The sequence below is a fragment of the Sinocyclocheilus grahami genome, unplaced genomic scaffold (assembly GCF_001515645.1).
Source record: "Sinocyclocheilus grahami isolate Dianchi unplaced genomic scaffold, SAMN03320097.WGS_v1.1 scaffold164.1, whole genome shotgun sequence".
Classification (NCBI taxonomy): Eukaryota; Metazoa; Chordata; class Actinopteri; order Cypriniformes; family Cyprinidae; genus Sinocyclocheilus; species Sinocyclocheilus grahami.
In genome coordinates, this window is record NW_015505343.1 from 744179 (window position 1) to 770293 (window position 26115).

General features: G+C 40.5%; 1 protein-coding gene across 6 annotated transcripts in view; it reads right to left on the reverse strand.

Annotated features, from left to right (window-relative positions):
* The window catches only part of rreb1a (ras responsive element binding protein 1a), a 50265-nt gene extending 29771 nt beyond the window's left edge, over positions 1–20494 (reverse strand). For 2 of the 6 annotated variants that reach the window (XM_016282697.1, XM_016282694.1), the window contains exon 1: positions 20223–20493. Coding sequence is in view for 1 of the 6 variants with exons in the window: in XM_016282693.1 (XP_016138179.1) it covers positions 20223–20262 (40 nt within the window). In the remaining 5 variants the exon portion in view is untranslated. Of the gene's footprint in view, positions 1–1809; positions 1999–4263; positions 4268–20222 lie in introns of those variants that run through there. The other 4 variants (XM_016282699.1, XM_016282696.1, XM_016282693.1 and 1 more) reach the window with 3 other exon arrangements.
* Between the last annotated feature and the right edge of the window lie 5621 nt (positions 20495–26115).

Genomic DNA, 26115 nt, shown 5'->3' on the forward strand with positions numbered 1-26115 from the left:
TCAATACAAGTTAGTAGTTCAAGTTCTAGAAATCGCCCTTGATATGTTTGTTTAGAAAATACTTCAGCCCGGTTAAAACAATATACAGCAGAAATTTGTCAGTTGCTGTAAATGTTTGAGTAATACTTCTATTTTGGCTACGCGGCCAGCGTGGTACAATCATTCTTACATTGATTCAATCAAAAGACTCACAAACTCTGAACCTACCGGTTTGAATTATTCTAACAAATCCTTCACTGAATCATTCAAAGCAGTTACTGAATCAACATCTGACTCACTTATTGACTTACTTTCAGTGATACATATTTTATAGGTTTGTGAAATCAAATGTCTTATAGGTTTACTTTAAATATTTTCACATTTTTCCATTAAAATGTATATATAGTGATATAACACTACCATTTGAACGTTTGGGGGGTCAATTTTTAAAAGAAATTAACCCTTTTATTCAGTATGGATTCATTAAATTGACTAAAAGAGGCTTCTTATAGGTTTACTTTAAATATTTTCACATTTTTCCATTAAAATGTATATATAGTGATATAACACTACCATTTGAACGTTTGGGGGGGTCAATTTTTAAAAGAAATTAACCCTTTTATTCAGTATGGATTCATTAAATTGACTAAAAGAGGCGGTAAAGACATTTATAATGTTACAAAATAATTATATTTCAAATAAATACTTTTCATTCCATTTCTAATGTTCTACCCACCAAGGAATTCTGAGACAGACAGACAGATACATAGATATGAAGCAGCACAATCATTTTTAAAATTGATAATAAATGTCTCTTGCCCAGCAAATCATGCATACATTTTTTTCATTATTTTAAATTGTAACTTTATTAAGACATTATTAATAACTATTTAAAAATTCAAAACAATAAAAAACGTTTGAAGCCCTGCTTTTGAATGGTAGTGTATATTGTTATCTAGAATTCTTAAGAATATTGCAAAAATACACTTTTGCTTATACAGCCCATTTCTATACACTTTTATGTGATAATACTGTCAGCTATTACTAAGAGTAGACTTTTTTTTAACTTCCAGTTGCTACAAATAGAAAAAGGAAAAAAAATCTAAAAAATACATAGATATGAAGCAGCACAATCATTTTTAAAATTGATAATAAATGTCTCTTGCCCAGCAAATCATGCATACATTTTTTTCATTATTTTAAATTGTAACTTTATTAAGACATTATTAATAACTATTTAAAAATTCAAAACAATAAAAAAACGTTTGAAGCCCTGCTTTTGAATGGTAGTGTATATTGTTATCTAGAATTCTTAAGAATATTGCAAAAATACACTTTTGCTTATACAGCCCATTTCTATACACTTTTATGTGATAATACTGTCAGCTATTACTAAGAGTAGACTTTTTTTTTTTAACTTCCAGTTGCTACAAATAGAAAAAGGAAAAAAAATCTAAAAAAATAAATAAATAATTCTCTCAACTAAGAGCAGACTAGACTAATTTTAACTTGCAGCTGCTAAAAATATAAATACAAAACTTGCTAAATTACTTGTTTGTTAGAAGACTAGTATTTTATTACTTATATTTTATAATATTTCTGACATTACCTAAATGATTTAAACAAATTCTGTTGATTTTCACCAAAAACCAGCACAGGAAAACTTAGCATATTCTGTCTAGGCCTGCTCCTAATAAACACAATAAGGAGTTGTTTAGCATCATTTGTTGCATCACTAATCAGTGATTGGCCCGTTTAACGTCTGTTAGCTGTCCGCAGACAGGATGGAGGGATACAGAGATGCACAGACGAAGAGGAGGAGAGACTTACGTAGCTTTATCCTCTTTGTGCAGGAGCTTTTCAAAAGAGATGAGACGTGCAGAGGGGGTGATGGAGCGTGAGTCTTTAAATTAGAGAGAGGGAGAGGGGGACGTAACTGACTGAAGACAGACGACCATAAAAAGTTCACAGGAAACTTTGCCGTTGGTGGTGGGGGATGGAGACAAGATGGAGAGATGAGCGAAGGAGTCGTCAGAGGAGAGATGTGAGAGAGATGGAAGATTGGATGAGAGAGACAGGACAGAGATTATCAGATTAGTGGCTGGTAAGACTGCCTAATTAAGAGGCAAATAGGCAGGTATGATGGCCTGGGTGGAGGAGACATTTTAGGTTGCTGTGGACTTTAGCCATGCCAGTGTGTGTGTGTGTGTGTGTGGATGAATTTTAAGCTCTGCCCCTGTCAAACACACCCAGCTTGCGTGTCTTCTCCCACGTTACACTGCTTTGATGATGATGGCAGAATACTGACTGTATTCAGCAACTGTTATTGGCTTTGGTGTGAATCGCACAGTAGTCAGAGGAGGAAACAAAAGGAGAGACAAAGTGAGGAATACATCAGCAAACGAGCAGGCCAGATTGGTTTTACACAGCCAGCATCCCTGATGCATTACCACTGTGATTTAACAAGTGTATTTTTTTTAAAGTAAAAATATATAATACATTTGTAGCAAAGTAGCTTCCATATTACACCCAAGTCTCTGTAACAGAGATTCCATTCACATCTTTTAATGCACATTTTAGGATAAGATTGCAAATTTGCATATAAACTAAGTTTATGGTAACACATTTACCAAATACACTACCGTTGATACGTTTAGGGTCAGTATGATGACAAGGATGCATCAAAACTGATCAAAAGTGACAGTAAATAATTTTATAAATTTACAAAATTTTATATTTTAAAGAAATGCTCATCTTTTGGACTTAATGTTCAAAGAACCCTGCAAAACTGTATCACAAAAATATGAAGCAGCACAAACTGTTTTCAACAAAGATGATAATAAATGTTTCTTGAGCAGCAAGTAAGCACATTAGAATGATGTATAAAAATTTTTTTTTAAAAATGGACAATTCTGATTTCCCATCATAGGAATTTTTGACTAACTGAATGCAGCCTTTCGTGATCAGAAGAGACTTCTTTAAAAAATAAAAAATAAAATTCTCACCAACAGTAGTGTAGATTCATATATACACATCAAAAGTCATGTGATTTTATCTATGTCTTGTGACTTAATTTTCCGTCACTCCCATTCATTACTGAAGTGCAAAATTATGCCACAATGTAATGCTGTGGTTATAGAGTTTGTTAAAATCTATAACCTTAAGTATGAGCACCAGTTATAGGGAGACATTCTTTGCGAACACAACTAACTAGATGACAACAAATAGTTTGTTGAAAAAAGTTAAAGCAGTCGCAAAAAAATAGAGAGATGCCCTGCGATGAACCACAATTCACCAATTCTTTCGTGTCAGGAAATAATTATTTTCGTGCAAGTTTAATTTAGGCTAAATTTATGTTTAATGAGTGCAGGTATTGGCTACATCCATTTTTGGGTTAAACCTGTTTGTGTACACACACTATGTGATTACCTCCACCTCCATGCATGAGTATGAGCACTGTGTGTGTGTGTGTGTGTGTGTGTGAAAGAATGCTACTGCTCTGTTTCAGGGCTGGATGACAGGCACGGACAAGTGCAGGAACCGACGTGTTTGAGAGCAGTTGGCGCGCTGAGATAGAGCTGCTTTCTGCCTAGCACATCACCCCCCCAATATCAGTTTCAATAGCGAGAGGCCACGATAAAAACCTGTGAAAGACAGACAGGAGATGGGACCTGATGCAAAGAGAGGAAGGTATAGAGTTTAAAAGAAAGGGTTGAAAAAAACTGATGAATGAAAGGAGCATGCTAGGTGGCGCAGATAAAGAGCGAGGTGAGAATCTGGACAAACGGGACAGGCCAGTTTGCTCGTTTGCTGCTTGAACGAACACACAGAGTTAACTGCTCTCTCCCTGGCTTGTTTGCTTTGTTTCTACTAAACACCAGAGACACTGAGGGGGAGACGGGGGCGGAGGACGGGAGTTACCAGAACCTGCACCACCCTGAGGTCTCGTATCCTTATCAATGCAAACCGTACACCCTACAAGACATAAACACACAGCAGGGCTGATACTAATTACTGCAGTTAGACCATACCACAAAAGACAAGCATTTGACACCAAGTCCTACTTGAACAAAACCTACATTCTACAGAATTTTTATTTTTTGGTGGAGTTTGCAAGCATTCCCATCAGAAGCGGGACTTAGGCCAAAACAGTCACATGGAGATGTAAATGCATAGCCAACACAATGCAATAATGCCATCCCATTATATACTTAAAATGCATTCTTACTCTACTGCGGCATAATTGATCTCCAGTACTCAAGGGGGCAGTCTGTGCTATTAAACTGACTGTGTTTATAGTAAGATTCCTGAATAATAACAGTTTAACTATCTTCAAACAATTGTCTTCAAATGGTTGCTAAGCCATGACTCAAAAAGCATGACCATAGAAGAAGACAGTTTGTACTAATGTTTGTTACAGCGCCCCTTGTGACAACGTTGAGAATGCAACACATACTTGCTTCAAAGAATGCAATAGCATTACCATCATAATAACATCTGAAAAACACAACGGTATTATCATGCTTCCATGTCCAAAGAAACATGGTAATAGCAAAAATATGGTACATTTCTAGTACAAGTGAGGGGTGAAAGCACCCCTCAGGATGTTTCTCAATCATTCAGCAGAAGTGCCGGCAATGCAATCAAAAGCAAAGACATAGCGAATTGAAATCATCTGACCAGCCATTGTGTGGCAACATGTGGAAACTCCAGCGAGGTTTGAGTTCGTTTTACAGATGATGGTTTATATTAGAGCAGAACAGAGAATAGCATTTGCCCATCAAACCAAAGAAGGAAAAAGCAGACACGTCACCAGCCTCAGTTATTTTCTCAGCAACGAAATTCCTTATTCATGATTTTCTGCTTCCCAAGCGAATTTGCAAAGATGTTGACCTCAACCAGTGACAGGCCAGCACATCCAGTTTTGTCTGATAAATGATTTTTCATTGTAGCATGACTAACAATAAGAAAGAAGAAACTATGAATGCAAAATGTGACGTATCAAAGGAGCAACTTTCGCTTCAGCTTTGAATAAAATGAGGGGTTCTGCAATTAAGTTGCGGCATCGGACTGTGTGATCGACTGTTTTACTCTTAAACATCATTCAACACCTGAGTCAAGCATACATCATAACAGGCAACATGCTAAACTGCGCTGCACAGGAAGTGGCTTTCATTTCCAAATAAACCCTGGCTGCTTCGCCTTGGGGCGAGCTTGCTTCATGCAAACAAGCTTTGTATCTGTGCGAGCATCTCAGATGCACTAAAAATGTTTCAAAGCCTCCAAATCATAAAACACGTTGCCTTTTCTTGCTCAATGGCTTTAAGACGGATCCTTGAAGAATTGCAATGATGCACTGGAAGATTTGGTGCACATGTGTTCTTTGGATGTTTTAAGGGGGTTGGGGGACCTCTAGTCCCAGCTGTGGCGCAGGCGCGGTAGTTCCTGGCTCTTCAGAGGTTAAGAGATGATGTAAACAAGCATGCAAATTGAAGGGTCCTTGGCAACGGACGACTCAGCTGTCAAGCCTCACAGGTGCCTGCGACAGGGACAAGTCTTAGACTCTTCATTCTTGCAGACGGCAGGCCTTTATTTGGGTCTAAAGGACACACATGGTGTGCCTCGGATTGGCCAGACTTCACAGTGGGGTACTGCGAGAGCAGTCGACTGCTCACATAAGCGAAGTCTGAGGACAGGACTGCCTCGCATTCAGGCTCATCTCCATATCCATGCAAATATGCATAGGCGGAAAGAGAAAGAACTGCATTCTCTCACAAAAGAGAGGCTGGGTTTGCTAAGATACAGTTCTTGTAAGCGAAGACAGACGCTGGCTCATGCCGGTTTCTGTGGAGAGCCGTGGTGTGAGTTACAGACGAGTGCAGATGCAGGGTCCATGCTGACAGATCAGTGTGCCACTGACAGCTGCCTGGAAAAAGCATACACTGTCCACCCTCATTACAGATGGTGTGTGTGTGTGTACAAGTGCTCTCAAAGAATATTGCTGTCCCCACCAATCCGTCCAAGACAGGGCAGCCATTTTAGAAAGCTTCCTTGAGGGAGAAACAAGAGCCGTGAATGAAAATAATCACAATGATGCAAGACTACATGGGGACGTTCATCCCAGGCTTACTCTGGTTAAACAGTGCGTGAGGTGTAGAGGACTGGATGAAAAGGAGGATCTGAGCATCTAATCTCCTTCCTTCCTGTTGTTCTTGTTGTTGTGAATGCTCCTTTATTTAGCAGACATGTTCCTGCAGGAAGACCAAGAGATCTTTCCCTTGTCCGACTTGCTAAGATGCCATTCTCTCTGATTGGCTTTGACTGCGATCCGTGGATATGAAGACATCTGCTTTGTGCAACTGCAACATTTTTCAATTTGAGTGATTAAAGGTCTGGATTTTGTACTCAACAGTACAAGTTTTTTTTCTTTCTTTAATTTAGTTTCATGTGCAAAACTGGAACTTTTGATTCATCCGTGGAAAAAGAATCCTCTTGGGAAGCAGTCACATGGGAATTCCTCCTATCTCCCGCCCACTTTCCCCCATTCCCCCTCTCTCGGCAGAGCTGGTCGGGGTGGCAGCTTTTATGGCAGAAAGGACACAGTGGGCCCCCATGCCGTTCTCCTTTGACAGTTGTCTATCTGTGCAACAAATGGAACATTCATCGAGGCGCAGCAGTGACAGCTCGGCTCCATAAATCCAGAGGCACACAGAGGGCTTCCCAAACCTCACTGTGTACATGGCTCACGTCAGTGACTAGAACAACTAAATTAGGTTTGGGTCCTGTAGATGAACAACTCACATCTACCATTGTTCAACTTTTCTTTGAACATCATTGGTGATAATAAAGGATGCAATCAGCAACTGGAGGCAAAAAAGAATGTTCAAAGCATGCCTAAAGCTGATTTGGAGTTCAATTTATTCAGAATTCAAAGTGTCCCAGATAAAGAGGCGGGAACATTCAATTTAAAACACATCGAGTCCTTAAAAATCTACTTTCAAAAAGTTTTGAAAAACATTTATACTATTGTCAGCAAAGATATTAATTTAATATCATGTGGCATAACCACCAAGTAAAAATTTTTAAGTAAAAACCTTTTTTGGGGTATTGTACACTTAAGTCGGCATGAATGCAAGTGGCCTTTTTTTTTTTTTAATGAATCTAAAAAGCCGCAGAATGACTGAAGGTTTGGCTTATAAAGTGGTGTTAGCCAAACTGTGCTTTGCAATAAAAGTATAGAGATGCTTCCGATAACCATCTCTCTTTTATGCACCGTTGAGGTATAGGTGTGGCTGCCGGTTTCATTAAGTAGACTCTAAATTCACTGTACACCTGAGAACACAAAGAGACAAGGAGTAGGAAGAGGAGGAGGTGCGTGGGGGTACCTCCAGGCTTTTTTTCAGTCCTGTTAAACCGGCAAGCTCCTACAAGCCATCCTGAAAAAGAGGCCCACGATGCTGTGCACACACATCCTGAAATTGATCTGAGTGAATGCACCACTACTGCAAAGGGATTCCCTCACAATTGCATGAAACGGCACTCAAAGCGAACAAAATGGCAAAAACCAGCACCGATTATCATTATGAAAAGGTTTTGCAAACAAATCGGATTAAAACATTCTGTAGAGCATTTTAGTTTTACAGAAGTCAGAACAATTTGAGTCACAGTAAATAATGTGCAAGCCAGGCATGTTTTGAGGCTGGCGAGCTGCCACGGTGGGTTCTCCATCATTTATTTGGAAGACTAAGAGAAGGAAAACCACTGGAGGGGTGTTTGACAAAGAACTAGGCAGATATGCCTCTTACGGCATGCTATAATAGAGCTCTTTGTGAAGCCAAGAAGAATACAGCCTTCATCGAGCTGATGCTGAGAACATCTCTCTGTGGCTCATACGTGCACACATAAACAGACATGCAGTGACCACACATGATTTGTGGCTGTCAAGGCTGCCTTTTCCCCTCCCCTGAAAAAGAAGCTTGTTGGGTGAGAAAATCTAAAGCAAGATTTGTGAATACTCTTTTTGGACCCAGTTCTGACGGCGATGTTATCGTCAGTTACTGTGCATTACCTCACTGTCTCTTCTTTCATTTAATCACTCTATCATTTCTGCACCTCCCCTCCTCTCTGGCCCCCTTTCGGCTTCGGTTACAGCGTTACATGGCCTAAACTCCAAAGCAAGGCTAAAGTACAAGGCCAAAACATCAGCCAACTGGTGCTGTGACGGCCGTCAGCCACCCAATTTGAAGGCTCCTCCCCCAAAAGCCAACCCATGTGAAACCCTTCGGCCAATCGCGCCCCGGGCTGCCAGCTGTTTGCTATTGCTGTTCACCTGAGTGACAACCAGGCTGTCGGTTGCAGCAGGGGTCATCCATCACACTCCAGTGTGTGCTGACGCGCAGGGCTTCTCGGCTGAGCCGAAGCGACTCCCTAGCATCACATCATGTTCGGCCCCCCCTCCCCTGCCTGAAATAAGAGTCACATTGTTTTTTCCCTTTCGTACTGCTCCAGAGTCGCCGTGCAGGGCTCTCTCTACATAGGCGGCTGCCTGAGGACACGCTCCTACAAGGGAGCGATTCATCTAGAATGGGGGGGGGGTGGAGGCACTGGAACTTCATAGGAGAATTTGCTGGCCCGAGAGCGTTAAAGTCACGATTCTTTCCCTAAATGTGGCAGCTTGGTGTTTAGCATCAGTCTGACCATCCTACAAAAGGCTGCACAGGCCGTCATCAAAGAAAGAACAAGCCAAAAGCGAGAACTTTATGAGCGAATTCAATTCATTCAGTGCATTTTGCTGTAATCACTAAATGCCATTCTACACAAGAAAAAGTGTCAATTAAGCTTTTACCAAAAGCACCCAAACTAAAACTGAAAACAATAAATGTATGTACAGAGTAGTCCGTATACGTGACATGATTGAAATTAAAGCTTTTTTACATCTATATTTTAGCTAGCCATCATACACTGTGATAATTTAGCAAACTCTGCAAATGGATCTGCGGTAGAAAAAAACTGTACTGTGGATGCCTCAAATGCAATTCTTTAAAACAAACAGTCATATATTCTATAGTCTATTTTACACAGCCTTTTGTGGTTTAGTCATCATGAAAAGACATTTCACAATCAGACTTAATTAGATTTTTACTGTAATGCTGGTGAAAACGACAATTAAATATCATGTCATTTGGAGCTCCAATCCTTCTACATTATGTATCAATTTTAATTGTGCATTTAAATACTTTAATTCTTACAAAGTGTCAGCTTCAAAAAAAAAGAAGAAAAAAAAAAGCATCTTAAGTGTCACCTACTATCCCAATACATATATTTAAACGATTATGTAAAACTCAGAAGACTCAATTTGGGAGTAAAGTACACAACTGTACAATGTTATCCACTAGACATCACAGCATGATGTTATTTATGCTTGTATTGTCCTTTAAGTGTCAATTAGCTTGAAACCACCTTTAAATGACGAATCTGAATGACATCAGCCAGTACAGAAATGAAAGAAAGTACACAAGCCCAGCAGCAGTCAAAGGACGGGTGGTCATTACAGACCAATCTCTTTTGTAATTCCATGACAGTCTGTTGAGGCGTTAGGGCACCAGCATCTCGGCTGCAGGGCCGCAAAGGCCTCATTTCCATCTCTATAGGCCCCTTAATGTTTGCCCACACATTGATAAAGAGGGTCCCATCAGACGTAAGGCGGCACTAGAGTGGGTACAGATTGGTGGGTGGGTGACAGCCCCCAACATTGTGAGGTCCTGAAAGGATAAAAGGGGTTAAAACATGCAGGAAGGGACAATTACAAGTTTCAAACAAAGGCAAGCAGGCTTAGCAGAAAAGGTCACATGACTCAACAATGGAAAAAGTTCTGGTTTCCTCCACTGATTTTGAGCTCTAAACACTTTTTTCTTGGCGCGATGTTCTAAGAGCATGACCCGATTAAGTATTTAATGTTTACCACTAACAAAAGAGCCAGATTAGCAGAACTGCTTTCCCATGGCAAATATTGAAACCATTTAAGCCTACTTCACTAGTTCTGATGAACAATCCCTAAATGTAGCACAATAGTTATCATAATCATAAGAACCTGAAAAAGCATCCAGTATCCACCGTTTCCTGTTCTGCAGAGGTTTAACAGACTCACACACAGCCTTGTGGGATAGGCCATTTCCTTAGCAAGCCATGAAACACGCGCTTGAATCACAAACACAGACGTGTGGCTCGAAAGTGACCAATCACCATCAGGAGAGGTTTTAAATGAAGTAACACCTGAAATCTGGGAACAAATCTATGGTGATCTAAAAGCCAGAACAACACAAAAGTGCAACACAATCTTGTGACATTAGTAAAGTTTTCTACAGGATTGTCAATTTATTTGTAACTTTCTTTATAACTTATCAGCAGCCCACTGACCTTGTTCAAAGATTCTGGCAGAATGAAATGAGCGCAATCTAGAAGACATTACAGGGACACTACCCACTTTATGACTAGTTACGCAACATTGATTGAGACAAAACAGAAGTTTTGCACATCAAACACCAAGGGCGCATGAAGGACTCTTCATTCAAATTAGGATGTTTTTGAGCTTCAAAATATTAACGTAATTCCTAAACTCATCAAATTCAACTTGCACAACCACAAAATACAGGCTAGTTGTAACCATAACCCGTGTGGATGAGTGAAGCAGCCATTTTGTCAGAGGCCCTGACATGCATTTTATAAAGTCTGTACTTTCATACGGACCCTTGATCTGGTCTTCCCATGAGCCAATCATCAGCCTGGTTATCTTCTTTGCTCTCTGATTAAGTTTATTATTGCCTCTGCTCTACTTTTCCTCAAGCACTTCGTAACAAAGTTCACAAGTGGAGTCCTAACTCCCTGGTTAATGATAACACTTCTTAGATAGACAAGTTTTGTGAGATGCTCCGGATGGATCGAAACTAGATGAAGGAAGTAGATGTGTCCACATGGTTTTCTGATGATGAAGATGCTTTGAAATGTGGAAGTTACCACTCATCCCCTCTTATAATCTCATTGACAGGCACAGACAGGTCGGATTATACTGCAGTCACACAAACAGTTGTTTGGAAAAAAAAAAAAAAAGTTTCCCATTTAAATTTTTCTAGACCGTGTTCTAATGGTTAAATTACATTTTTATTAATCAAAAAGCATGTCTAATTAATTGAAATCATGACACTTACAATTTAACAGAAAATTATTAAAAGTAAAAAAAATTATTATATTTTTAAGGCCCTATTAAATGTTTTAGTTTTCTCAAATTCAGTTTTATTTTATTTATTTATTTAGCAAATACTGTGTTTTCCATTATTTTTCTGGATTCCATTTTAATGGTTTCATTAAATTGTAATAATCAAAAACATCTCTAATGAATTGATTTTATATAAAAAAATAAATATTATTTTATTTATTTTTTCCCAGAAATACTATTTACATTTTTCCGCTAAATGTTCTTTTTTTTTGGTAAACATTCCCTAACAATAAAGTTTTAATAATTATAATTAGTATTAATACTATCATTACATTAAGTAATATATTTGTCACAGTTTTTGACAGGTTGCTGTGAAGACCTTTAAGTTCCTGTTTGCATATAATATGACGATAGTTTTTCTCAAAAGAAACTGTAAAATGCTCATGAAGTGACTCTCAGAGCAGTTCTAGAGATTATGTTTATGTGTTCATGTACTCATATATTGAGGCGGCAGAGACTGTAAACAGTGTGCAAGTGTCACAGGCGCTTCAGTATGTGTGTAGTAAACGAAACCGTTCATTCACACAGACACACAGAACACAGGATTCATATTTAAATGGCATTTTGTGGCTTAGTATTCACAGACACTAGTCCATATTGTGTTTTCATTTAACTGTACTGACCTACTTTTGATTTATTGCCATTTCAGCCACAAAATGTAGGTGCATCACTAGGTGTCTGCTAATAATTTCCCATCTCACGTTAGGGATTTTTAAACCAGGGCTAAACAAGGGTAAAAAAGGAGGGGGGGAAGGGGGGGTAATGTGATTTTAAAGTTAGTGTTGAATTTATAAAATTAACATGTTAATTTAAGATATTGATTTGAATGTTAAACACAAACATATAAAGAATGTATCTGCTTGTCAAGTCAGACATCACACGTCAGTTTCTGTTGCTGTAATTTCTGTAATCCTGTTTTGTTTTTTTAAACTGCTTATATTTTGCAAAACATTTTATATTTTCATTATTTACTTTAGTACAATGACAATATAAATTAATATTTAATATGATAAACATATTGTCTCAATGATAATCACACTCAATATTTACCTATCTTCCACAGTATAAAGGAGCAACACAAAAATGACAATAATGACCATAAACAGATCTGCTCAACATGTGGTCAACATGTCATGTTTGCCGAGCTGCATCCCAGGATTACATCTTTTCCCATCATGCACCAGGTAACATGTCATTAGGGCAGCTCATCCTTGCGGTCTATATTTGTTGCCCGTCGAGTGGAAGGGTGGCAGACCAGCTGAGCAGACAGGAGCAAACAACCAACTCTTGGCCTTCGATTAGCGCCTGACATAAGAACACCAGATTTGCACTGTTTACACAAAGGCCTCTCTGCATGTCCTCAAACGTGCCAGACGCAGAACATGCGACGAAGCTACCCTTTTTGGGATGCACAGCATCCCATCTCCAGCTCAAGATGACGATTAGTGCAACTGTATCATTTGCTTGCTCTCTCCCTCACAAGTAATCAGACAGAAACTGGTTGTGCGATGCTGCTGGCCTCTTTTTTTCTTTCTGCAACCACTCGCGTCTTCTCTGTTCCACCCTTTCTTCCCTCCCTCCCTCTTTTCTCTCTCGGCCAGCTCCACTAAGCAACAAGTGCTGCCTGTGAGTACCGCCCTCCCCCCTCGTCCCAGCCTCCAGAAGCTATCGCAAATCCTGCGAGCAACTGCCAGCTGACAAAACTGTTTAGTCAGCAAGAGAGAGGCAGGGAGAGAGAGAGAGAGAGATAGAGAAAGAAAGAGAGAGAGGGAGAGAGAGAGAGAGAGAGAGAGAGAGAGAGAGAGGCAGGGAGAAAGAGAGAGAGAGAGAGAGAGCTTCAGGCTTGAGAGAGCAAACGAGAGCGGAGACAGAAAACGAGCCGTACATCAGTCGGCCCACACTTCAGATTTAGTTAAACACTTATCTTAAGGAAACAACAAGTAAGAGAGAAAAAAAGTTATAAAAATGAGGCCAGTGTCAAAGCAACTAGTAGGTCTACACTGCAAAAAAAACACTATCTTACTTTTGTCTTGTTTCTAGTAAGAATATTTAAAAATTCTTAAATTAAGATGCATTTACTAGATAAGCAAAATGACATTAGATATTTAAGAGAGAAAGAAAGAGAGAGAGGGAGAGAGAGAGAGAGAGAGAGAGAGAGAGAGAGAGGCAGGGAGAAAGAGAGAGAGAGAGAGAGAGCTTCAGGCTTGAGAGAGCAAACGAGAGCGGAGACAGAAAACGAGCCGTACATCAGTCGGCCCACACTTCAGATTTAGTTAAACACTTATCTTAAGGAAACAACAAGTAAGAGAGAAAAAAAGTTATAAAAATGAGGCCAGTGTCAAAGCAACTAGTAGGTCTACACTGCAAAAAAAACACTATCTTACTTAGAACTTTTGTCTTGTTTCTAGTAAGAATATTTAAAAATTCTTAAATTAAGATGCATTTACTAGATAAGCAAAATGACATTAGATATTTAGTCTTGTTTCCAAGGGGGAAAAAACTAAATGAATGCATTTTGCTTAAAATAAGTAAAATTCTCTGCCAGTGGGGTCAGAGAGGGAAAACAGCCGTGCAACTAACTCGCTATTGTTCGAACACTTCCTTCATCTCTTCCCCCTCCACCTCAGAGAAGAGGAAAGTTTCACTTCCTGTCTTTCCTCTCATCTCCTCTTCTCAGCTTGCTAGAGCTCCATTTTTTCCTTCCCTGCCCTGTCCTCTCCTCCACTGTGACATTCTTTCACATCGTATTCGATGTGAAAGAATGGGTTAGACTTTGAACTCTTAGCAAATACCAACATTATTTGCTGGTTGGAGCGGCTCGGGGGAGAAGCGGCGAAAGGTGATAAGACGGGCCGCAGTAACAGGGCTTCAGACGTGTTCATTGAGCCTTATGGCCCATTAGCCTGATGAATAGTTAACATGGCAGATGATTGGGTCAGTGCTCTGATGAAAGGTTCTTAACAATCCTACAGCTACAGAAGAGTTTAAAAGCATGATAAACAATCACTTAAATGAAGAGTTTTGATAAAAGCTATTGAACAATAAATCTAGATTCAAATTAGACTAATAGAACACATTAGCCTCGTTCAGACTGTCAGCGCAAATCCGTTTTTGTGCATATCCAACTGGAATCCAATCTAGACGTCTGACAGTCCACAGTGTATTGCAACTGTTCATATCCGATTTGCTTGTGCAGAAGCATGCTTTCATTTTATGTAATGTGCGTTGGCTTCTATGGCATTGCCATTCCATTGTTATGCCTGCGATAAAAACAATTTGGAAAACAGATTAACTGCATCCCAAATGATGCACTAGGGCTGTCAAAATGACTAAAAAACTAAATTCGAATTTTCTACTTGAATACAAATCAAAATTCGAATTATATTCTAATTTAAAAGGCATAATTTCAGTTAGGGGGAAAAAAGCTTTTGGCTTCTCTCCTGAGGCCACAAGAGGGCGCATTGAGCAAAATACGATGCACGTTTCTTCAAAATGTAATAAAATAACAACTATCTTTAAAAAAAAAAAGTGCATAATTTTTTAAATAATGTTTATAAACCATATATAATTAATAAAGTTGCTTAAACAATTTTTAAAAAAAATAGCACCATGCATGTATGTATAGTTTAATACAAAGGACCGAAAACCATTAAATTCGAATGCAACGTTTTCGCATTCGAATGTGGATATTTTTTTTTTTATTCGACGAATAATCAAAATTCTAATTTTTGTTGACAGCCCTATGATGCACTATACACTTATACACTATGACCTCAACCATGTAGTGTATGAATTTGATGGGTTATTTTTGTCATTAATAACCCCTCCCCTTTCCTGACATAATTAAAGCTGCGACAATTGAGTTCAGTCCAACTTCGCTTTTTTCGGTTACTTTAGTGCAGGGGTGCCTAAACTCGGTCCTGGAGGGCCGATGTCCTGCAGAGTTTAGCTCCAACTTGCCTCAACACACCTGCTGGGAAGTTTCTAGTATGCCTAGAAAGAGCTTGATTAGCTGGTTCAGGTGTGTTTAATTGGGGTCGGAGCTGAACTCTGCAGGACACCGGCCCTCCAGGACTGAGTTTGGGCACCCCTGCTTTAGTGCATCATCTGGGTATTTAAAGTGCAATTTTTCTTTTTGGAATTTTAAATGTGAACACTACTCGCACTATTCATACTACAAAATATCATGGAATAGTGCACAAGTACGCAATTTGGGACGCACCTATTGTCTTACGACATGACAACATGATGCTGTCGCACTGTATTATATTTCGTCTTATGAGGCATCGGCAGCGGTATACACTAGCAGTACTTGTAGTCTTTTTCTGCTTGACTTGCACTTCGCAAGAACACAAGCCTGTTTCTGTGAAGACATTCAGCATGTTTTCTACAAAAGGACCAATTCCAGGAATGCAATTTGAATAGGATTCAAAACCATATATGAATGTAGCTCGAAACGGATTTGCAAAAATTGGATTTCACGTAATTCATTGTCGTTCAAACTTATCTAAATATGATCGGATGTCAATTGGATTTGCGCTGACAATCTGAACGAGGCTATTATGCGTTTGCCAGAGTGTTCCGTCTTTGCAAAACTCAACGGGTCCATCCTTTAATGTAAGTCTATGGGACCTTTTTTTTGTCAGTTAGATAAACCATTTAAAAAGGTAACATCTCGCCTCACCAGGCCACATGAGTTGATGCCTCACACGAAGTACACAAGATCAATAATTATGGTTTTGAAAAACCAAAATAGTGATGTTTACATTTACATTTATGAGACACTTTTATCCAAAGCAACCTACAAATGATTCATATACTTGCCATAGCAAATAGATCAAGTCATTTATTAGTTTAGAAAAGCATCTCAGTTGTTCTAAAGTAAATCTATTGCAACTGCTAGTTCTTCAGCAGCTTCACTGTTTCTGAACCAAACATGTTTTTCATGTTTTCACAGCCAAAGATAAATGCTGCCTGTGCGGGCCATGACAACTCCTGCAATCCCAGAGAGGATTGGTTGAATTTTTGAGGTTAAGCCTTCAATCCCATATATGACACATCTAGGTTGTTAACAATAATGAGCCACGGTGAGGAGGCGGCAGAGCAGCATTCATGAAATGTCTGCATTCTTCTTACTGCATTAACAAACAGTAGGCAATGAGGGACTTCAAGCAGGACAACCACAAATATAGCTGAGGCTAAAGTGTCAGCACCCAACACTATTCTAGTACAGACCTCCAGACCGAAGCACACCTGTGTCATTCTGAAATAAACCACTCGTTTTAATAAAACACCAGTTAATGTGAGTGCTAATAAAATCAACCCTTACAACAATTAAACCCACAACTCTCTGCATCTCTAACTAATTGCTGCCATTCTTGAATGAGATGGTCTATTTGAATATCCAGTTCTTTTGTGTGATATTAATTACAACAGAGTCCTAATATTTATGGATAAACGCCCAATTTGTGGAAACAACTACAAATACACTTTAGGGCTCTTTTTTCTCCATCTCTCACTCCATCCAAGCTGTTCCCCTGCTGTGTTCCTGTCTCCGCTATACGCCTTACGGAGGGATGGAATATAATATTATCTAAAAAAGGCAGGCTAAATATAGCTTGGGAGCCAAAGGGGCAACCCATCATGCCCTAGGGCCAAAAGCAGGTCCCTCTCCATCAGGTTGCACATTTCAAGGTCTCATTTAGACTTCAATATCATTAGTAAATCAATAAAAACACAAAAATGTGCAGCAACACACCTTGAATGAATGGATGAAGAATGCATAAACCAGGTACAGATGCCTAACATTAGTACCTAAAAAGGTATAACAAGATGTGATATTTCAGATGCACCTTGTGCAACTGAATCTGGGATCAATTATTTACATGGTATTTCAAGTAGGATGGTCAATCGAAGATAGAAAATCAAATGAAATTAAATGTAAATCTGAGAAAGTCAGTGATGCAAAGCAGAGCTGTAAAGTGTTTATCATTTGGCAGACACAACCGAGGTCTGCTGTGTAGGTATCTTGGGAATTACTATAATGAATTTAGATAATGTCAATACCCAGGACTCTCACTGAGACCCGAGGGAGGGTGATATACTTTTAATTAGCACTAGAAAAAAATCCCATGACGGACTGGAGACCAGATTTCCAAGTGTTTGAGAATGCATTAGGTATGAAACATCTAAAATGCATTAAAAAAAATTAAAATCACATTGGGGCAGTATGCGTTGGTTTCTATTCACTGGTAGCTAAAGTAGAAAGTAGAAACTTCCCTGACAGTTCAGCATCAATATCTGTTTCCTTTGGGGTTTAACTCACTACATACTGCATGTAAAAACACTAGACACTTCATAAACTCCATTAGCACAGCTCAAAGGACAAAAAAAAAAGTGTGTTTGTACGACTGCATGCTTTTGAATCTCTATAAAATGTGCCTTTAAAAATAAAAAAAGCACAAATATGAGAGCAAACTTTCCTATTAGCCTTAGCCAAAGAGAAAACAAACAAAACTACATGGAAACAGCCTCCTTCTTTAGCCACACCATCATCAAGCTGATCCTTTAAGACTGGCTGCAAGGCCTCCGTATGGTCCTACTCATAACACGTCCGGTCTCTGCCAAACTTCGACATCACTGATTTGAGAGAAAAGCACAGAAAATGTGCATAGTGGTCCAGCTAAAAACATCAGGTGGGGCTTTTATTTTAAGGGATCGCATAAGATCTTATATTTAGAGATGGAGAGAGGCATGATGTCCGTGTAGTGACTCTGCTCGTCTCCCGTGTTGAATTTCGTAATGGAATGTGAACTGCTCATCCGGATCCGTCCTCTCCTCCCTGCCTTTAAAAAAAAAGGCAAGAGGAAACTTCTTTATTTGCCACGACCCCAAAACTAGTTTTGGTCATCTAACGTGGTTGGTTGTGTGTTTGTACGACTGCATGCTTTTGAATCTCTATAAAATGTGCCTTTAAAAATAAAAAAAGCACAAATATGAGAGCAAACTTTCCTGTTAGCCTTAGCCAAAGAGAAAACAAACAAAACTACATGGAAACAGCCTCCTTCTTTAGCCACACCATCATCAAGCTGATCCTTTAAGACTGGCTGCAAGGCCTCCGTATGGTCCTACTCATAACACGTCCGGTCTCTGCCAAACTTCGACATCACTGATTTGAGAGAAAAGCACAGAAAATGTGCATAGTGGTCCAGCTAAAAACATCAGGTGGGGCTTTTATTTTAAGGGATCGCATAAGATCTTATATTTAGAGATGGAGAGAGGCATGATGTCCGTGTAGTGACTCTGCTCATCTCCCGTGTTGAATTTCGTAATGGAATGTGAACTGCTCATCCGGATCCGTCCTCTCCTCCCTGCCTTTAAAAAAAAAGGCAAGAGGAAACTTCTTTATTTGCCACGACCCCAAAACTAGTTTTGGTCATCTAACGTGGTTGGTTGAGCAGTACTGGGACTTTTCATTACTTGAACCAGTCCACTCCAGACTAGACGTAAGCGGTGCGAAGTGGAATGGGTTTTCTGAAAGTCAGAGATGTTTTACTGGAGGAGAGCGGAGCTGGAGACGAGAGATTAAAGAGTCTTTCTGTTAGCGTGTTACTTGGTGACACTCAAAACTAGATGCTCTGGCTTAATTCTGGCACTATTGCTGCCTTGGGAAATTCGTTCCTTTGAATATCGAGTTTGTTATTACGACATATCACAAATCCAAGAAGGTAACAGAACCTGGAAGTAGTCTAAAAAAAAAGAATTATATTGTGAACGATAAACCTAAACAACTATATTAAAAAATGATGAAAAATATTCATTTCTACCAGCTTATTGGTACCACAACTAAATGTGAAGAGACTGTGAAAGCTGAGTGATAAACACCATTGGCTTCAGCCTTGCTTACTGATCTGAATATTTATAGATTATAGATACATTATGATATTATCTATACATTTCCGCAATGTCCAATCAACACGCAGCTTCCAGCATCACAACCCGAGTTTCCCACTAGAAAATACGACTTGTCTTCAGTCATTATGATCATGTCCACACATAAACGACACAACAAATATATCCACAAACTAGCCTATTTGTCTGAAATGCACGGCTCATGCAATATCATTCATAAACAATGCTGATGCAGTATTTTATCGATGATTCCCAGAGGCCTTGTGCCTACCCTTGCTTAAATAATAATAAGCAAGATACTTTCGACTACTTAACCCCAGGAATAGCATCTTAAAAGCATGCAGACGCCGTGAACTCGCCACGTTTACCTTCGTCTCTCTGAGTTTCTGCCTCGGCGAGAAGAGCAGAGACACAAGCGCCTAGCAACCATTAATCCATCATCCATTCCTGCAGTTCACGACGACAACGGTTTCATCAAACTTACAGAAACAACAGACCTATCGTCTTTACCTCGATGATGCACATCTTAACAAGTCCTGTGACAGAATCACAAAACCACCCGACGTTACTTTCCTCGAATTACCTCAGCAGCTACCTGAACGGTTTCGCGATCAGAAACAGGCCTCCTTAAAGAGATAAACAAACTTTGTGCCGCAACAGGTTGTTGTCGAACCAGACCAAACGAGCAAGAAAGCAAACAAAAGAACTACACGCATTAAAAACGACGGTTTCGACCGCGATGGAAGTGATGCTCCGCGGCGCGTTAGCTTAACGCTAGCTAACAGCAGCAGACTCTCAACCCCATCACCGCTTGAAACAACTTCCATACGGCTTTAAAAAGTTAGTAAAGATAACCACAAAGTTGTGTGCGCAGAAACACGCCGATGTCTTAAAGAAACGGCGTTGTTTGGAGCAGGTTTGGGCATCAGGTCTCTCCTCGCGCAACGAGGAAAAGTGTCCTCTTAACTTTCCCGCGAAGTTACGCTAAACAACCTCAAATAAACACACAGAAGCAAGACAACAGGCCCGAGAGAGAGTTTAGGAGAGCCGAGTCACTTACGCTTGACTTTGTTGGGGTTGGGTTGCTTTCGCCGAGACATGGTGATGATGATGGTGAGCTGAGGAGAGAGAGAAAGAGAGAGAAACAGAAAGAAGCTGCAAAAGTTGTTCCGGAGACGAATCAAAATGGCGTTTGTAAAAGATGTGAAAAGTTCGTCAACTTTGCGGTTGAGTTCCCACTCTCCCAAATTCCCCTCACGCCGAGATGCTTTAGGGAGGAGAGAGGAAAACGCTCATCTCTCTCTCGCTCTCTCTCTCTCTCTCTCTCTCTCTCACACACACGCTCTCTCTCTCTCTCTCTCTCTCTCTCTCTCTCTCTCTCTCTCTCTCTCTCTCTCTCTCTCTCTCTCTCTCTCTCTCTCTCTCTCTCTCTCTCTCTCTCTCTCTCTCTCTCTCTCTCTCTCTCTCTCTCTCTCTCTCTCTCTCTCTCTCTCTCTCTCTCTCTCTCTCTCTCTCTCTCTCTCTCTCTCTCTCTCTCTCTCTCTCTCTCTCTCTCTCTCTCTCTCTCTCTCTCTCTCTCTCTCTCTCTCTCTCTCTCTCTCTCTCTCTCTCTCTCTCTCTCTCTCTCTCTCTCTCTCTCTCTCTCTCTCTCTCTCTCTCTCTCTCTCTCTCTCTCTCTCTCTCTCTCTCTCTCTCTCTCTCTCTCTCTCTCTCTCTCTCTCTCTCTCTCTCTCTCTCTCTCTCTCTCTCTCTCTCTCTCTCTCTCTCTCTCTCTCTCTCTCTCTCTCTCTCTCTCTCTCTCTCTCTCTCTCTCTCTCTCTCTCTCTCTCTCTCTCTCTCTCTCTCTCTCTCTCTCTCTCTCTCTCTCTCTCTCTCTCTCTCTCTCTCTCTCTCTCTCTCTCTCTCTCTCTCTCTCTCTCTCTCTCTCTCTCTCTCTCTCTCTCTCTCTCTCTCTCTCTCTCTCTCTCTCTCTCTCTCTCTCTCTCTCTCTCTCTCTCTCTCTCTCTCTCTCTCTCTCTCTCTCTCTCTCTCTCTCTCTCTCTCTCTCTCTCTCTCTCTCTCTCTCTCTCTCTCTCTCTCTCTCTCTCTCTCTCTCTCTCTCTCTCTCTCTCTCTCTCTCTCTCTCTCTCTCTCTCTCTCTCTCTCTCTCTCTCTCTCTCTCTCTCTCTCTCTCTCTCTCTCTCTCTCTCTCTCTCTCTCTCTCTCTCTCTCTCTCTCTCTCTCTCTCTCTCTCTCTCTCTCTCTCTCTCTCTCTCTCTCTCTCTCTCTCTCTCTCTCTCTCTCTCTCTCTCTCTCTCTCTCTCTCTCTCTCTCTCTCTCTCTCTCTCTCTCTCTCTCTCTCTCTCTCTCTCTCTCTCTCTCTCTCTCTCTCTCTCTCTCTCTCTCTCTCTCTCTCTCTCTCTCTCTCTCTCTCTCTCTCTCTCTCTCTCTCTCTCTCTCTCTCTCTCTCTCTCTCTCTCTCTCTCTCTCTCTCTCTCTCTCTCTCTCTCTCTCTCTCTCTCTCTCTCTCTCTCTCTCTCTCTCTCTCTCTCTCTCTCTCTCTCTCTCTCTCTCTCTCTCTCTCTCTCTCTCTCTCTCTCTCTCTCTCTCTCTCTCTCTCTCTCTCTCTCTCTCTCTCTCTCTCTCTCTCTCTCTCTCTCTCTCTCTCTCTCTCTCTCTCTCTCTCTCTCTCTCTCTCTCTCTCTCTCTCTCTCTCTCTCTCTCTCTCTCTCTCTCTCTCTCTCTCTCTCTCTCTCTCTCTCTCTCTCTCTCTCTCTCTCTCTCTCTCTCTCTCTCTCTCTCTCTCTCTCTCTCTCTCTCTCTCTCTCTCTCTCTCTCTCTCTCTCTCTCTCTCTCTCTCTCTCTCTCTCTCTCTCTCTCTCTCTCTCTCTCTCTCTCTCTCTCTCTCTCTCTCTCTCTCTCTCTCTCTCTCTCTCTCTCTCTCTCTCTCTCTCTCTCTCTCTCTCTCTCTCTCTCTCTCTCTCTCTCTCTCTCTCTCTCTCTCTCTCTCTCTCTCTCTCTCTCTCTCTCTCTCTCTCTCTCTCTCTCTCTCTCTCTCTCTCTCTCTCTCTCTCTCTCTCTCTCTCTCTCTCTCTCTCTCTCTCTCTCTCTCTCTCTCTCTCTCTCTCTCTCTCTCTCTCTCTCTCTCTCTCTCTCTCTCTCTCTCTCTCTCTCTCTCTCTCTCTCTCTCTCTCTCTCTCTCTCTCTCTCTCTCTCTCTCTCTCTCTCTCTCTCTCTCTCTCTCTCTCTCTCTCTCTCTCTCTCTCTCTCTCTCTCTCTCTCTCTCTCTCTCTCTCTCTCTCTCTCTCTCTCTCTCTCTCTCTCTCTCTCTCTCTCTCTCTCTCTCTCTCTCTCTCTCTCTCTCTCTCTCTCTCTCTCTCTCTCTCTCTCTCTCTCTCTCTCTCTCTCTCTCTCTCTCTCTCTCTCTCTCTCTCTCTCTCTCTCTCTCTCTCTCTCTCTCTCTCTCTCTCTCTCTCTCTCTCTCTCTCTCTCTCTCTCTCTCTCTCTCTCTCTCTCTCTCTCTCTCTCTCTCTCTCTCTCTCTCTCTCTCTCTCTCTCTCTCTCTCTCTCTCTCTCTCTCTCTCTCTCTCTCTCTCTCTCTCTCTCTCTCTCTCTCTCTCTCTCTCTCTCTCTCTCTCTCTCTCTCTCTCTCTCTCTCTCTCTCTCTCTCTCTCTCTCTCTCTCTCTCTCTCTCTCTCTCTCTCTCTCTCTCTCTCTCTCTCTCTCTCTCTCTCTCTCTCTCTCTCTCTCTCTCTCTCTCTCTCTCTCTCTCTCTCTCTCTCTCTCTCTCTCTCTCTCTCTCTCTCTCTCTCTCTCTCTCTCTCTCTCTCTCTCTCTCTCTCTCTCTCTCTCTCTCTCTCTCTCTCTCTCTCTCTCTCTCTCTCTCTCTCTCTCTCTCTCTCTCTCTCTCTCTCTCTCTCTCTCTCTCTCTCTCTCTCTCTCTCTCTCTCTCTCTCTCTCTCTCTCTCTCTCTCTCTCTCTCTCTCTCTCTCTCTCTCTCTCTCTCTCTCTCTCTCTCTCTCTCTCTCTCTCTCTCTCTCTCTCTCTCTCTCTCTCTCTCTCTCTCTCTCTCTCTCTCTCTCTCTCTCTCTCTCTCTCTCTCTCTCTCTCTCTCTCTCTCTCTCTCTCTCTCTCTCTCTCTCTCTCTCTCTCTCTCTCTCTCTCTCTCTCTCTCTCTCTCTCTCTCTCTCTCTCTCTCTCTCTCTCTCTCTCTCTCTCTCTCTCTCTCTCTCTCTCTCTCTCTCTCTCTCTCTCTCTCTCTCTCTCTCTCTCTCTCTCTCTCTCTCTCTCTCTCTCTCTCTCTCTCTCTCTCTCTCTCTCTCTCTCTCTCTCTCTCTCTCTCTCTCTCTCTCACACACACACACACACACTCTCTCTCTCTCTCTCTTGCGCGCGCGCGCTACTGAAGCTGCAGCCGCACACAAATACTTCGAAAGCAATACTAAAAACACATAAAAGTGCATCTTATCTGTATTAACATGATGTCACGTGGACAGGAAGACAAAATATACAAAGAAAGAACAATGGGATGTAAAATAATGTTAGACAGATAAAAAAAGGAAATGTAAATATTAATAGTTGTAGACGTAAATCTAGGCAAACTACCTGTATTAATATTATCCCGTATGGTTAGGAAGGTTGATTAATTATTAATCAATAATTAAAATATAATAATATTAAGATAAATAAATAAAATACGACTACTACTATTATTATTATTAAAAATCAAATGAATAGTCAATAGTCATAGTCAATAATAAAATATGGTAAGTAAAATATTAACAATAAAAATATTATTATTAAATCAAATGAAAAACAATAGTTAATCTTGGCAAATTATCTGTATTAACATTATTAATAAAATGTAAACAATACAAATGATTATTTTTTTGTTGTTATTGATATAAAATGAAAATGAACAATAATTCATTACATGACAACATTAATTAAAGACTATAAATAACACACAGATAACTTGTGTAAACTGATATTTTATAGTTCAGTGTTTTATTGGTATGACAAACACTTGTACTTTAACAAAAAAAGACACGAAATACACAGTAAATGAAAAATGGGAAAGTAAAAGTACTGACGTCAGTGATAAAGGTGCAAAGAAAATAACACTTTTAAGAACTTTACATTAATAAAAGAAAGTTTTCGGTCTGGCATGCAACACAGGCTGTACTGAGAACTAAATGTTAATTAACTTCAGATGGCAAAAGAAATAGTGCATGATGATTGGATTTTGCAGGTTTTTATCAACTGTAAGGTTGTGTCTGTTAAAGCTGCGAATTCCTCGGGTTGCTGATAGCAGGATAGTAGACCCTCCCTGTCCAGCCAAACCTGCCCCCCCGACACGCAGCGAGCATCTCTCCATTGTGATACTGGATATTATAACTGATCCACTACCGAGAACTTGATCATTCTTCAATTCTGATCAATTGCTACACAAAACTCCAGCTGTGTTTACTGCTCATATTAAACAGAAACACTGTTTGGCATTTCCAGAGTGGCTTTTTTTCCCTCTAGTTTTGAATGTATCGGTCTTGTAGTCACTATATGGATCAATGAATAACTTGTTCAGGCGGTTTATCATTTCCTCCCAAAGTCCCAAGAGTGTTCAAGTCATGCATCTTTGCAGAACACCACCAAAAGTGAAATAACTTGATATAAATATGTTAATTAGCAAATTAAAGCAATGGTTCGTTTCTTTCATTATCATGCAAACTACACCTAAAGCACGTTCTGAAAGGCCTACAAATCTAGTGCGCAGTACACAAAGTAAGACAAGATCTCCAAACTAGCCGAAACTTGAGAGTGATGTTATTTATTGACCGTTACCTAGGCTTCCAAATGCAACCCTATTGCTAGGGAACAACCCTTCACAGCCCTCTAGTTTTGAATGTATCGGTCTTGTAGTCACTATATGGATCAATGAATAACTTGTTCAGGCGGTTTATCGTTTCCTCCCAAAGTCCCAAGAGTGTTCAAGTCATGCATCTTTGCAGAACACCACCAAAAGTGAAATAACTTGATATAAATATGTTAATTAGCAAATTAAAGCAATGGTTCGTTTCTTTCATTATCATGCAAACTACACCTAAAGCACGTTCTGAAAGGCCTACAAATCTAGTGCGCAGTACACAAAGTAAGACAAGATCTCCAAACTAGCCGAAACTTGAGAGTGATGTTATTTATTGACCGTTACCTAGGCTTCCAAATGCAACCCTATTGCTAGGGAACAACCCTTCACAGCAACAAAAGGTTTCCTTTATCCTCTGTGAACGAGCCTGAAAGAATACCTCCGCAGCGGCGCGGTCTGAGCCATCCCACACTGCACTGCAGGCCGCTCCGTCACAACACACTGCATAATCTGTTATATTAGCTGTCAGTGAATCAAAGTGGTGCTATTTCCTCAATTTAAAAATGCAAACATCTTAATCAGACCATTAGGGAAACTCCTGGACAAATGCTGGATGGCAGGACGAAGCTGCAGCAAACGACATACTGCACTTCTCATGCCAGCGAATGACAAAACATGCTTGATTAAAGAGCATTTTGCACACGGATTTAGAGCAATAACTGTTCAAATGTGGGAAAACCAGAATACCTGTATTGTAAAAAGGCAGCTTTTAAATAAGCGCATTGCATAGGTCGCATTTGTGGGTTCTAGTAGACTCTTTAGCTTCTTCAAAGATAAGGGTGGTTGGAGAAGAAGTGAAAAAACAGGTTTGCTGGTGATGGATGATTCTTGGCTAACAGTCGTTTGTCCTGCTGCTCCCTTTTTGTTGCTGCATTTGGTTACTGTGGGCCTGAGGAATTAATTGAGCTATCTGTTTATTAATAAACAACATTAATGATGTACTGACTAAATATATCAGCCATTGAAACATCTGTGGTTCCTCCTCACTGTAATAGAGGTACAAATAACCTTTGCTAAGACTGCTTGAAGCTTTATAAATTAAGTTGTTGAT